At 37.6% G+C, this 15,630-nt stretch overlaps 1 protein-coding gene across 1 annotated transcript; it reads right to left on the reverse strand.

The window, feature by feature from the left end:
* Window positions 1-1,268: 1,268 nt before the first annotated feature.
* On the reverse strand, window positions 1,269-14,885 carry LOC132563582 (uncharacterized). Its single transcript, XM_060228322.1, has 6 exons — window positions 14,589-14,885; window positions 4,528-4,679; window positions 3,407-3,535; window positions 2,964-3,038; window positions 2,228-2,375; window positions 1,269-1,592 (listed from the first exon to the last, which is right to left on the reverse strand). The coding sequence occupies exons 1-6, from the start codon at window positions 14,883-14,885 to the stop codon at window positions 1,269-1,271; spliced, it is 1,125 nt and encodes a 374-aa protein (XP_060084305.1).
* Between the last annotated feature and the right edge of the window lie 745 nt (window positions 14,886-15,630).

A 15,630-nucleotide genomic window follows, 5' to 3' on the forward strand; every position in this document is an offset into this window, starting at 1 on the left:
TATACAGAAGATCCATAATATCCCTGATATAGGAAATATTATCTGCTATAGTTCGATGACACCGCAGATTTGATGAGGAGATAATACTGGGAAAACATTTTTTAATCTATTAGACATTACTCTAGTCATTCAACATTAAGCAGACTTATGGGTCATCTCTAAATGTTAGCTTATATCGATCCCCTTTATTTCATAAACTAGGGTTAAGACCCCGAGTTGAGTTTCATAGATTTCAGTAGCTCACCTTTCTTTATGTGAGATGTGACATGTGAAATTGTCAACTGCACACTCGCTATCCTCACCTGAACACGAGCAATTTTGACCTCGTTCACCACATCTTTCACACAACGGTAACATTAGCAGTTCACCATACCAACAATTCACTCTTATTGTACCACATGAAAACTCGGGGCAGTCTCTTAACACGTGATCTAATGAGTGACACAAGTTACACATCTCTCCTGATTGTCATATACATCATTTCAAAACTGTCATTACCTCACGACACACAGACAAACAATGATATGACACCACAGATTACTTCAACGACATTGATGACATCTAGCTGTAACAAGCTTATTGTCCTCAACATTCACTAAATATGTATAGTATTTTCTGTAATTCCGTTAGCTACTAATAGGGCCGTCCTGAGTCGCCATTCTGCTAGCCCAGAATAAGTTTGCAAAATATTCCACAACGAGAATGATTGTTTTAACATTTTGAATGGTTTCTTTATTTCATCAAATATATCAATAACATAAATGAAACTGATAAATAGAGCAAGATCACTTCCTGCCGATAGTTCGTGTCGATTTTACTCAGTCCTAATGGTCAGACGTTCGTGGCATGTTATTGAAACTTTATTTCGAGTATGTGTCCGCGTGTACGTAAAAGGTACAGCTTCATCGAATATTCTTTCACTCAGGTAATGAATATTATCATGTCTGTAGTCAGGTTGTTACATTCGTGACGTTATTGTCGGATGACGTATTCGGTTCATTTATTAGATACGTTTACACATTTATAGTACCAACAAATTAATCTTATTGCAATGTTTAACATTTCACCTCTCGTGCTAGTCAGACAGTTATCATATTACCAAAACATGAAATTAATCAGTATCCGAGCAACAAGGGTATTCCTATTTATTATGTAAAAAATCACTATTTCATAAAACACATCAATGGTGCTACATGAACATCAATACTTGCACATTCAAGAGTTGAACATATGGTGGCAGATAAATTCATTTGTCAATACCATTTTAATCAGCCACTAGAACTCATCATGATATTGGGCCCATTCCGTATTAAAGAAATCTCGTGACATGCCAGTGTTGGTTGTTTTGTGAAATGCGACTTGTATCTACAGATATGGTTTCTGTTCATCCAGAATATTCTATACCCTGCATCATAAACATTTCTGAGAACGGCGAGGCGTTGTATCCACATGTCTCGCTGTGTAGTGTACTTCTGAGACCACAAGTGGAACTCGATAATCAACTGCTTGGGGAATTGTCCAGCAGCAAACATTTCCGGAAGTACATTCCATTCCCAGGCCTCTATATCCATCTTGACGACGTTTGGCATCCGCTACATAAATATAGAATGCATACAAATATACTATTAGACATATGAAGGAAGATAAACTCTGTTCAAATAAAGTGGTTTATCATGCGTTTTATTTTGTAAATGACCACAACTCGTGTCATTCGCCTTCTAGACTATAACGTTCGGGCCCTTATCATCACTGATGAGTCCAAGATTGATGAAACAGCTGTATGATACAGTTAAATTCATTGTTTGACTCTTTTGTATGTGACTCTCGGGTTTTATACAATCTTCAGGACGGACGTTCTTTTGCGTATGTAAAGTGTGTTCTCGTGAGTCTACTGCTTCAGGAAGAAGACAGATTTCTTCACATCTTGTTCCGTGTAACGGAGGACGCTGTTACCATTCTTATACCCTATCTGTTTTGCTATATATATATATATATATATATATATAGGTATTATAGAATATTTACACATGGTTTCGTTTCTTAAACTTAAACGAAACCTTGTGTTCTAATTATTCGTTTGATGTTCAAAGGATCAAACTAGTCTTTTTCGTCCACAATGAGTTACACATGGTAGTTTAAATTTTGCCATGCCATGTTCCAGGGGTGCAGGTTTCGGAAAATACGATCAATTGATTGATCAATTTGATTGTTTATTGGAGTAGCCTACCTTTAAGTGGTTCAGTTCTGTTCGAATATCCAAAAATGTCTGCATGCGCTTCATATTGCCGTCTGGGTTTAAACGGGTGATGTCGGAAAGGCCAGTATCGTGAAAATATGATTGATCCTTGATTCTAACATATCCTTTTTTCCCCATGCTATTTGAAAAAAAAGTTAAACAAGTTTTGAACAATTTTAAAAGCTACAACAGCAGCATAATGCATGAAATATGTTTGTCTTATTCAGTGACATCCCCTATTTACAAAAAAGATGCAAAAGGAAGTCGTCCGAGTGTTTGTAATGAGGAGGAAATCATTAAGACTTGAGTGGTTTTCAATCCAGTACATTAGTTTTTGGTTAGTTTACCTGACTGGGGTCAGATGTAGTGTAAAAAGAGAAAATACCAATATTTTTTAACAGAATTATAATCAAACCATAACTTCATTGAATATATATCAATTATTGTAATTGTTACAGATGGTCGTAGTCTCTGCTTGAAAATGAAAAACACGTGATCACAAAACACGTTTTTAAAGCCGTAGTATATTGTTTCAATGTCGACTTCTATTTTTTTTAATTTTTACTGCGAGAATATCAGACATGGCTTACTAGAATGGAGTTATACATCTGAAGCAGAAAAACAGCATACACGCACACCCTCAAATGTGTGTCTCAACAAGCAAAAGACAACCCACTCATCAAAAGCAAACATGAGTTAAGCAATACTTGATGCATTAATACCTTACCTGGGATCAAAGGAATGAACCTCACAGTTGTAAAAACGAGCAATGTCATCAGCGAAAGGAAAATCATTAGCAATACTGCGAGTCAAGAAAAAATAGAGATATTTATATCAACAGTCCCAGTAAGCCAACACATTTAGCAAAATTGTGTAACGGCGAAGGCCGTTAGAGCACACTAACATCGTCAGAATGTATGGTCTAAACACTCAGTGAGCAATCTCAATTTATCTCGATCAATTTCCACATACGAATGGAATGGAATACTTCATAACTTCATAATCATGAATAATTCAATTTGGTATTTTTTTGTTTCACTGGTAAAACAAATCCATATCCATATCAGCACGCGATAACAGCATAGGTTAAACTATCAAATTACAATTGCTGTCTTTTCACTCAGTAAGAAGATTATATAAAGTGTCAATTCTAAGAAATGATATACTTACCCAAAAGAGTACACCAGACATTTATATTTTGGAAGATACTTTGGTTCAACACATACATCCCATTCACCATCCGTGATCTTTCCGAACCTCCGTTGGGTTTTACATACCGTTTGTACGGTACTTAGGTATCTATAAAATAAGTAGTTGATACGTACAGTAATAATATAATCAGACAACGTCATATACCTTAGAATTGTTGCACTAATCCGGCCTCAGTCGATATTTCTGTTTCTTCTCCATTCATACAAGAACTATCTGATAGAGTAAAACAAAAGGACTAACTCTGGTTACCACATTGTTATGGTAATTACTCGAACGCTGACGAATTCACCAATGACAACGTTCCTTTGATCTGACGAAACCGGCAATAATTCCTAGATGCTGTTAGACTGGATGACTAATTAGTACATAATTCGTAGCTTTCATTTCGTTCGGATTTCACAATATATCAGTTTGCTAAACTGATTTGATAATATAACTCCTTGTTCTTAAAACTGAAATTACGACAACAAGCGCAATCTGGTCATGTCGATACCAAGATCAGACAACTCATAAGACAGAACAGCAGTTAAAATATCTGTTGATTTCGTTAATTCAGTGTCGTATAGTATCTTGTATAGTGGGTGAGTAAGACCAATTAAATGAATCGGCTTTGTACTATTAGCTGTTTTCGATTTCTGTTACTTGAGATAATGAAATAAGACATTTTAAAATAGGCGATCTATCCGAGCCGAAGTCAATGAAATAAGACTTTATTTGGGATTTCCCTAGCCTCTCTCCCCTCTTAAAAACCGAAGCAAAGTTTTCTTCAAAACGGAAATGTGAAATGCATAAGTTGTGCATAGGGATTATGCACGAGAAAAAAGTCTGGTATGGGGAACGTTGTTTTGTCTTAGTAGAACTTTATCAGTTTCTACATAACCTATTATTTTTAACACTATCTATTCCGGCGGTCGTACTGTTTGCAAAAATCGAGAGAGATATGTTACCAAATCTCATGTTAAGAATTTCCAAATAGAGACCTGCTATTTCTGACTTGTAGGAATTAGTTCAATATTCATATTATTAACAGCTCAATCATGCCAACCTATATGTTTGATAACGATTTAAAGAGAACTTACCGTTGATACAATAATTCTAGGTCCGGTACAGTCATCCTACAGAGATCCGACACAGGTGGTAGCAGGTAAAAATCAGTAGTATAATCGTAAATATAAGGGTTCGATATATTTTTGAGGACACATTTCATTATTTCATCAGAAATACGCATGTCCTGAAATAAAACATAAGTAAAGAGAATAATGTGTAATGTTAAAAGACAAATAGAACCGCAAAGAAAATACAGACATGTTAACAAAATGTTATTTCAAATATAAATTAAATGAAACTACGACAAAAAAGTTGCATGGTGATTCCGGAATAACTACAAGGAGACTTCTTACAGATCTTCTGAACAGGTAAGCGTTTTCGGTTTTATCAAAGACAGCCCCATGTAAATCTTTGTGAATCCAAGAGACAATGTAACGTTCCCAAAACTAGAACAAAGTAAGCAACAACAGAATCACCAGGCATGCTAAAGAGCCCCAAACACCCCCGACTTGATATCACACAAAGATAATATTTCTCAACATCATGAAGACAATATTACCACGTAATCGTCTTTAACCTGCATTGAACCTTGAAATATTTTGGTCTAATATATATATTGTTAAACCTTGTATTAACAGCTGTAGCCATCCGAGTACGGCCTTACTGAACACTTCCAAACAAAACACACAAACCAAAAGATACGGAAGTGGGAATGTACAAAAATGTAAAACAGTAGCGCCTCCTATAATCGTTGTTGTTACCAATCACGCTTAAGTAATTTGTTATGATTATCGGGGTCTCATCGACTTAAAGTCAAGACCCGGAAAAGGTGCGCACAAAAGACACCTCATACTGAAGCTAAAACTTTAAAATTCTAACCACCTTACAGGGAGTAAACCGTATGTCAAACGAGTCATATTTGATGGCAAAAGTCTATCAGACGTAAATATATAAGTATGAGCAATATTGAAATTGTATCTTACAACAATACCATTATCTAACATGGACCGAGATATCACGTAGTTAAATCTTATGAAGAAATTGATTCAATGTCAGTCCATTAATGGTGGATAGGCAATAATATAAGGACATTTACATCATATCATCTAATCGGACGTTTCCATAGCAGTGCATAAAATAATAACACAATCAGATAGTGAAATTATAATTACATAGTTGTAAAGTTCCGTCTATGCGCCATTGATACCTAATCTGTTACCTCCCCACTTGTTTGCAGCCTTTAAATCACCCTGTACTGCCCTTAATGACCTTTCCGGTGTGTTTGAGACGTGATGATTATAAATAAAAACCCACACTCGCCTTCAGTATGTCAATACCTCAGACACAATACCACGCTGACGACTTAATATTGAAACAGTTTTTATAGGCCAACATGAGCAAAACGAAACATACGACCTTCAGAACAATTAATATGCAGTACATATCCAATGCAATGGTATACTGTATCTGCCACTTCTTTAAACATTGTATAGGTACACTGGGGTTATAATATCAAGTTATAGTTTTTCTTATTTTTGATGTTTAGAAACATATGCGTATATATATTTATACAACGTATGCTTACCACTTCCATCATTGCAGTGTGCCCTTCAGACAATTTCTTCATGGAGAAAGAAATAATAAAGATAATTATAGGTTAGTAATTTAAAAAAAAAATATTCTAGTGTTTGAAAATTGTTTTCAAAACCACTAGGCATAAATCATTGAATTATATGCGTGACTGTATAGTGAATCACTTAAAATCAGTTTTATCTTTACACTTTAAACATATGTAAAAATCGCATATATTTATCTATATAATTAACGTAGAACATGCTATCAAACATATCTTAATCGCTCATCGGGACACAGATGAAAGCACAGAAGAATTCGTTTTTGTAAGGAAGCGTAAGTCGTCGACCACTTCTTTTCTCCCCATTTATACCATACATTGACGTAATGTTGCACTAAAGAAGCGCTCTATTTAGTGTATACCTATTCCATATAAGTTTTGTATTTCGTTCATTTGTTAAAAGGAGACATGCGACTTTATCTTCCCTACGCACCCTATCCGCCACAAGAGAGTTCAAAGGAGTACCGTTTGAATTTTTGAGTAATTACATTCTCTGGAAATTACTTGTATACAAATCTCGCAAAATTATGTATGAAGCGGAAATGCTTTGTAGCATTCTTGCAAGATGATTTGAGGTTCAAATGATATGACAGTGGTGTACTTCATCTCATCACAATACCATAGTGTGAACTTCGTGGTAAATTAATGGACGAGATACGTCTGGAGGAAAAGTACAACTATTGAAGGCTTAAAGTCAAAGCACGAAAATTCAAATTCGATGAAGTTGAGGCAAAATTTGAACAAAAGGCATATTCAAAGGGAGAACAAAATTAACGGACAAGTACGATATCGTCGACACCTATAACACAAATCTAACAAGTAAGTAATGTCATGTTCTCCAAGAGCACCGATCAAACGTCAATAGAAGAAAAATAGAGGTGATTTACACTCCTGGAACACTAAAATGTTCATTTCAAAGATGATATACGTGTGCAGGTTATTGACAACAAAACCAACCGTCACAACGAGCATCGAACATATCTAACCTCAATTTGCACAATGGACATTTCTACATGAGACAGTGAGGCTACCTTATATATTGCATTAACTTGTATCTCTCTTACGCCATTGTTATAAATAAATCGTTCCATACGCACAGCCTAACGCAAATATTGCTAGAAATTATAGAGAATACTTCAATAACGATCTAATCGACGAACTGATTTTATCTACACCCCTTTCAGAAAGGTTGCGAAAGGACCAATTAATTTATGTAATGCAAAAACGATGTATATTTAAAAAAGAAACTATAGAGATGAATGTGTATCATTATGTATATTTGTAAGATACAACCTTCACTGATGGAAATTCTTCATGTCTTGTGGTAGGCGGGTCTTGTACCTATTCAGAGTAAAAATGAAAGAGTGGAGTATTTTAGCCTTATTTTAGTTTTGCATGTCTCGACTGCTATACGCATGTTGATTGGGCTAATTGAAAATATTGAAACATAAGATTTAACATTGTCTGACCCATTAGTTGTAGCAATAAAGTTGAAAAGAACAAATGGAAAACACATTGGAGATTAATTACTGAAACAGTTGGTATTTTCCTAATGTTTTCTATAGCAATCAAACGCAAAAGTCACATTTTCGATACAAGTAACATTGTTTGTTTGAATTTTCCTTCAGTCTTAAAAATTTAGTCATATTCCTCGTGCAAATCTATGTCTGCGATGTCTTTATATTTGATGCAAAAAAAAAACGATTTGAGACAAGGATATAATCACATTCAAAGGACATTCAACACACATTCCATACCCACACAAACCTTTAAAGTCTTTACACCTGAAAGTTTCTTTTGTATGGACGACGACGTAAATATCACAATTGGCACAAGGGCCGTTGTAGATAGCACAAGTATGCAAATTCGTATTCGATAGGAAACCCTCATTTGTTAGCACTCTGAAAAATAAAGGTAATATTATAAGTCCCCTTTTCATGACTTCAATATATCCTTTTGTTATGATGTTCTACAAACAATCAAAGTCAAAGGAGACCTGGTGACTGGATAAGTAGAAAAAGAGACCCTGACAGGATTGTACTTTTAGCCAACTCTAAGGTACACTGTAGCGAGATTACGTCAGGTCGTTATGCGAACGTGAATATACTTAAGCCTTAAAGAGAGTTAGCTTCGGGATACAAATGGAACAGTTACATATGAATGATATGTTTCTGAAAATGAGAACGGGAGATTTCCGCTTATATAAATTCTATAGATATTTTTTTTATAATTAAATACTACAGTACCATACTGCACTAAAACAGTAACACTGAGATGTAATGTCACACATATCTTAGTAGAAGATTCGTGCCACAAAATGTCGCTGCAATCAAACCCGTACTGTTGTTTTACCCGACCTCCATAAATAGACTTGAGCTCAATGTTTCTATCCATTTGAGTAGAAAACGCGTTACTTACCAAAATAAACGTATAATTTCGCTATTTTCTAAAAGAGTTATAGACTTAACTTCAAATGGTGACTTTTTTTATTTTATTTTAAAAATTTCCACAATTTCGCCAAAAAGAAAGAAAATAAAAAGAACACGGTTAGCAAAAATGTAAACTTACCTCAGTAACTTCAAGTCTGAAGACACTCCATGTGCAAGAAATATCGCAAACAACACTGGTATTTACTGACCAAGCTGTCAACACTCAAACACGGTGTGTTTTAACTGATACACACATGCATGGGTTCCAGGTTACATTGATTTAAGTTCTGACAAAATGTATACAAATGTTAAGTTATTGACCTCGCTTTCTATTTAAAGAAAAAATATGGGAAAAGGAACGTTTACTTACATGCACCAGTCTGCAGTATACGGTTAGAAAAATACTTCTGGTATAATTACCCAAATCAACACAGGAATTCGGTTATTGTTATACCATACTATGGTTAATATTTTGAATACCCTGATCATTATCATTCTACTCCCTTTGTCAAATTGGGCAGCATGACTCGGTCCGGTAGATTTTATCAGTTAAAGGCCTTCGAACAGATAATGACTGATAAAGATGGTTGATCAACTCTATTGGGAATCTCAACTGAACTTGAACGTCAAAAGTCAGGGCGCAAAAGGGGCTTCAAACCTATATATAAAATATAACCTCCCACACGGGATATTCCTCGTAGGAACGTTCCTTAATGCCTCATGACCGTAATATATACTCAACAAAAAAAGAAAGGTTAACATGTTTCCTTGGCGAATACCTGTAAATGAATGAAAACAAAATGACGTTTGTGCAATATTAGAAAATGGTAATGTTTTACATTACAAAATCCAAGGGGGTTACCAAAAGCATTCAAGCGTGAAAGTCTGTATTAGCGAAAGAGCTGCACGAGGTTTTCTGCGACTAACATGTATCTTCAAACTGAGAACTGTTCCTTAGATCCTTAGGACTTAGAAATCACCGAATCTTGCTATCTATCAACTTTATCATTATGCCCCGTTCACAAGTAGAGAGAGAAAGGGCTGTAGGCAAGATCCAGGCTGGGGAGTCTCGCCGTCGAGTTGCGCGGCATTTTGGTTGCAGTGTTAAGACAATTTGCCAGTTGGTAAATCGTTTAAACCAAACTGGGTCAACATCCGATCGTCCCCGAAGCGGCCGACCCCGTGAAACGACCGCCAGGGATGACCGTCGTATACGATTGATACACTTGCGCAATCGATTCGTAACCGCAGTAGAGACTACAAGGACACTGTTTGGGCGTCGTGTGTCTCCCCAAACAGTCCACAACAGGTTGAGGGCCTACCAATTGAAAGCGCTGCGTCCCTACACTGGACCCAATTTGTTGCGACGTCACCGTAATAATCGGCGTTACTGGACCCGTGTTCACCGTCGTTGGGCCTTACGACAATGGAACAATGTTCTATTTTCAGATGAGTCCAGGTTTTGTCTGCAACACGGTGACGGCAGGCGCAGAGTGTGGAGGCGACGAGGGGATCGTTTTGCGAACTGCTGCGTCGCAGAACGGGACGGCTTTGGCGGCGGAAGTGTAATGGTTTGGGGTGGTACTTGTGGGAGGACTCGTACCAGGCTTGTTGTGTTAAATGGCAATTTAACCGGCATTCGATATCGGGACGAAATTTTAAGACCAGTGGTTCTGCAATTCTTAATTTTTCAACAGGATAACGCACCAGCGCACACCAGTCGCGTCAGTAGAACTTTCTTGCAGCAGAATAACGTATAGGTGTTAGATTGGCCATCTAAATCACCTGATTTGTCACCGATTGAGCATGTCCGGGACGTTCTTGCGCGACGCGTGAGATAACGTCAAAATCAGCCGTCAAACTTGCAGGAGCTGGCCCAAGCCTTGATCGCTGAATGGAACAACATCTCTCCTCGAATTATCCGCCGGTTTACGAGTTCCATGCGACGACGCTGCAATGCTGTTTAATTCGCAAATGGTGGCCATACCCGTTACTAATGGTGTTACCTTTGAAATTGACCCCAACGTCCTTTACAGTCGAATAAAATCAATTGAACGCAAAGTTTTATAATGAACCATGACTGCAGTTTTATCAGAATTGATCAATTACTCTATTCGTATATGATTGGTAAGGATTTATGAAGGGGTTAATTAATTAATCACAGAATAAAGTAGTGTTACCTTTCTTTTTTTGTTTAGTATATGTAGAGAAAGACAATAACAATCATCAGTTCACCTTTTATCTGCATGGGTGTTTTACACAATTTGATTAATAAACGGTTATCTAAAAAATGTGTTTAATGTTAACAATAAATTTGATTGTGATGTTTATAACGGATTACTTTTACGATTTGCGTGTGAATCATATAAACAGGTGAGGGATGCTGTTATGTATTGACTAGTCGTTAATTTGTTTATATTGATAATAATACGTTATACAGTTTAACAGATCTGGCTCGTTAGCAGTGTCAAAGTTTAATTCATATCGAGTATCTAAGTAGCAACAGATACCCGAAACTGCCTTTAAGGGTACCGACAAAAGAGCTCACCCCCCCCTCCTTTCTTAACAGGTTAGTTCTGTCTTCATCAAAAACGGATTGACGTCTCATATTTCTTGATAGAAAAAATTTCCTCATGTGGTAGCTAGATGTAGATGTTTGCAGCATAATGGACAACCTAATGATCAATTTATCAGCTTTGAAGTCAAGGTTAATCAATGATAGTGAATGGAGAGACTGACCACTTTGCCGGCTTGCATGAACATTCAAGAAGGGACAACGTGTTTGCAGGTGAAGTAGTTTTTAAATAATCGAACACTATTGTACCATCCCATGTTTGAAAGCTGGGCCATTGGTAAACGCTCCTTCAATAAATCAACAGACTACATAAACGACACAACATAATCATATAACTCCTATCTTCGAGGTTCAATTTTCCTTAAATCACAAAAACATGACTATGTCAAGATATATGTGCCATATTGGCACTTTCTGAAGTATCTTCATAATGACAGTATGGGTTATGTAACCTGTTTTGAAAGGTAGTGCAATGGAGGTTTCCCCCAACAGACGAAATACCCCTAGACGCATTTTTATAATGGATGTATTCGGTGCGGGATGTTGTTGCTGTAAATAAATGCGTTGTTCGCTGGTTGTAGAATGTAAAATGTTCCTAATACGAATCTGATAATTTCTGGAAACCATGACTGCGATGTCCACAGAGGCACTATCATGCTTGCCATTGATTTTTCTTTACGAAGTTTGCTCTACATTCCCCACCTCAGTGAAGAGCATCTACTGCTTGAGCACCCGGATAAGGAAGAAACGACACGTTTTTGATTTTGTGTTATTGTGTCTGAACAGATCCTTTTGGAGCAAGAAAATCTGCCATTAGTTCAAGGTATTTTTTCTCTCACAGAAAACGATCAGTGTCTTCCTGTAGAATTTTCCGTACCATTCATCAGTGCTCACAGTCCGTAACCTAAACTACCGAACGGTCGGCCCTAATGAGTTGTTTTTTTTCGATGCCCGTTTGATATTGTCAATCCTGTCCTGCGCGATTTCATGGATATGTACCGTTCTTTTCCCCAGGAATCTTTAAACATTGTTCTGCTATAATGTTCGCCTTCACAGAGGTCAATCTAACAGTCTAACTGAATAAAGTACAAATCCCAAAAACGATAATTTGACACGGATTATGCAAAGACTTCTTATGATGAACTGTCGACCCCAAACTATACAATAAATTCACGATTTAGATACTGGAAAAACATGATTCGTAAGCACCTGAAAACAACAAACTATCATAGACAGCCGAATTAGCTATTCTCGATTTTCCAAAGCAATTAAAAGACACGTAGCATACACGCGAGCCCATTAGGGTGGCATTTAAAACGATAGACCTCATTGTCTTAAAAGAACTGTATATACTTCCTGTGACATAGCTTTATCCCTTCCGAATAATAGGTGATTTTTAAGTCCTCAGAACCAACCAGAAATCCCTTTGTGATAAGGTGTATAGCCAACTTTGAGACACGCGGCGATTACCAGTTTATTTTATACTGTACATTACCTTTAATTGATTTTTCTACAGGTAGATCGCCAGCATGGTTCAACGGTTCCATGCTTCTTGTATAATACAAATTGTTTAAGGTTTAAAATTACGATAGATATAGAGACATGCGCTCTTATTGGTGTACTGTACTTTTTATTCGGCTTTAGTATACAGACCCCCGGAGGGAGTAATAATCTGCAATTACAAACAAAAACAAACAATTACTACATAGTCTGACAAAAACCTGCACAAAATTTACATTAATTACATTAATGCTATTTCACGGCGGACCGTAGAAATACACTACATATCTACCTGTACTACAATGCTACAACTGTATACATATAAACAGTAAAACTCACTTTTCAGACGGAGTGACAAAGTATCTAAACTATACGACTTGAACAGTAGCTAATATCTTAACTGATGTGATATAACTACAGAATATTAATGAGCTATAAAAAGCTAACGTGTTGAAATAATTACACACCTGAATGAGTAACTACGGGATGTAAAGTAGCCTTTCGCCGGACATAACTATACATTTGAATATGCATACTGTAACGCCGAGTGTAGGGTTAAAAAGTAACGGAAGACGTGGTATCGTCAATTGAGATATTCAATGCATGTAATACTAATTATGAACAATTTAAAATATAGGCCTCCGACCGCACACAACTCCTTACATTATCACTTATTACGATAACAACATATGCTGGAGTACTTGTGCACGTACACGTCCGTCTAGGTCTCTGGTCACAGCTGGAGAGAGACCATACCCCACAAATCACCTGTACGTGTTCTCTCGTCACGCCCCAGCACACACGATCCAGTTCAAAACGCCACTGTGTGGGATATGTACCGCCAACGAAATCAGATAATGAGATAACAATCTGTTACCTCTCGCTCCATGATATATAGGTATCTGTAAATGTACATGTAGTTTGTAAAACTTAAACGCTAATCCCCGTTATCAGCTCGCACCTGGCGCTAAGAAAAAACCGGAGATAGCCCCCGGAAATCTGTATCCAAAGGCAGGAAAAAATTACATCCAGACAGGTGGGCCTCAGGGTAACGCAGGACCTGCGTTATTTCGGTGATACCACGAAATTACTTTATTTATTACCACTAACATATACAGACAGCTATGTCTACAAAAGAAAAAATCTGTCAGGGAACAGACTATTTTTTTTCAACTGACTTGAACTAACGATAATAAATTTGTAAAAATTTTTTTACTGTGTTCGCCCTGTTAAGATGGCAGCACTACTTCCGAAAAAAACAACACGACGAGCAAATAAATTTTCTGATTAAAAAACAAAAACTACTATACTCGCTATACAAGATGAAATGTGCACTGTAAAACTACAATCCTAGCTTTTTGGTGACTTGTAACCTAGCGTGAAACGAGTCGGCAACATAACCGTCCTTGCTTGTCTCGCTTTTCCATCGGCCGTGCCTCTTGAAGCACCGATCATTGACGCCGTTGCTCGCAGCGACGGTAGCGCCGCCTGCGCGCAAACTATGCAACCCCAAGTTGCCAACGTCACAAACCAAAGCTAAACGTTCCATAATGGCCTGTCTAGCCCCTGTGTAACTCAAACTCTTGTTCTTATAAACTAGTTTACTTGTAGTTCCCAAGCGAAAAATTGGCCTGAACAAAAACATGTTTGAATGAACGTCTATATCTGCTATCTCGATGTATTTGAGAACCATCGCGAAAGGACAGGCGGCCGTCTCGCCTTTGCTTATCACCACCACGTTTCGGTTTTACTTTTCCGGATCTTCAATAAAAGATAACTATAAAAAATTTCCAGGTCTGAACACAACAGGTTACTAAGCTCGTTAAAGCGTAGAAAACCTGAAAAACTTAACAAAATCATAGACAGATCCCGAACTACAAGCAAGTCCCTATCACTAGAGAAGATATTACACAGTTCAATTAAAGTGTCCGTGCTAACTGGATCCTTCTTGCATACCGGTTTGCGGGCTGTCCGTTTGGAGCTCTCCAGCATATTCTGAACGAAACTGCTGGTTGTAGGATCAGAGAGTCCGTTGACTTCATGCACCCACTTGATGGCGTACACTACAGAGGAAATGGCGGAAAAAGATAAATGTCTGTCCAACAAGTAGTTGAGGTACAGTGCCACGTGTACGGAATTAGCAGGCAATGCACAGCAGTCGTGTGACGAACAAAACTGCTTCCATATACGAAAAATATCAAAGTACTTTTTATTGGTGTTTTCACTTTTACTGTCCATGAGTCGGATTGCCATGTTACTCGCCAAATAATAGAGCGATGACCCATCTTGTACCCGGCATCCCTGACGGCCTTGTCAATTGATCCCTGGAGGCCTATGCCTGTTGAAAACAATAATCAACACATCAATATGACATCATGCTAATATGTCTGAAATCCAACCGGATTGCAAGCATATTGAACGACAAAATAGTTTTCTCAAAACCCCGTTCTTTCCTCTACCCCGCTTTGTGACTCCGTTTCTGGATAAAGAAATGTACTCCGTCACAAAATCGGCAAAAATGTCGTCAGGACATAAAAATGACCAATACGCAGCCGATCTCAAGACTGGAACAATCAAAGTACCAAATGCCCCGTTCGATCTCATTTTGTTTAAAGTTTTCCAAACGAGCCGGGGAGGGGGCACAAACCAGTTGTTATCCTTACTCCAGGATACGGTAAAGGCGTCAATAGCCTCTGTACCCGAACACCACCACCGTGAATTGAAACGCTTACACTTAGTGTTGTAATCTGAACCGATCGACCCCGTGTGGCCCCCACTTGGTCTCGCAAATATCAAACACCCATGCCTGAACGGACCAGTCGTCTGAATCGTAACATCTACCGAGAAAATCTGCTGTTGTATTTTCGTTTCTAGGAAGCCATAGGGTTTCAAGATTGACGCTACTAGAGAAAGTGAGCGCGTGCATATCCGTAGCGACATTTTGTAGGTGAGTTTTACCGCTACCGACCTTCACAATAGCACACGCGCTCTTGTTGTC

The sequence above is a fragment of the Ylistrum balloti genome, unplaced genomic scaffold (genome assembly GCF_031769215.1).
Source record: "Ylistrum balloti isolate Yb309-2 unplaced genomic scaffold, AGI_CSIRO_Ybal_v1 Utg371772, whole genome shotgun sequence".
Classification (NCBI taxonomy): domain Eukaryota; kingdom Metazoa; phylum Mollusca; class Bivalvia; order Pectinida; family Pectinidae; genus Ylistrum; species Ylistrum balloti.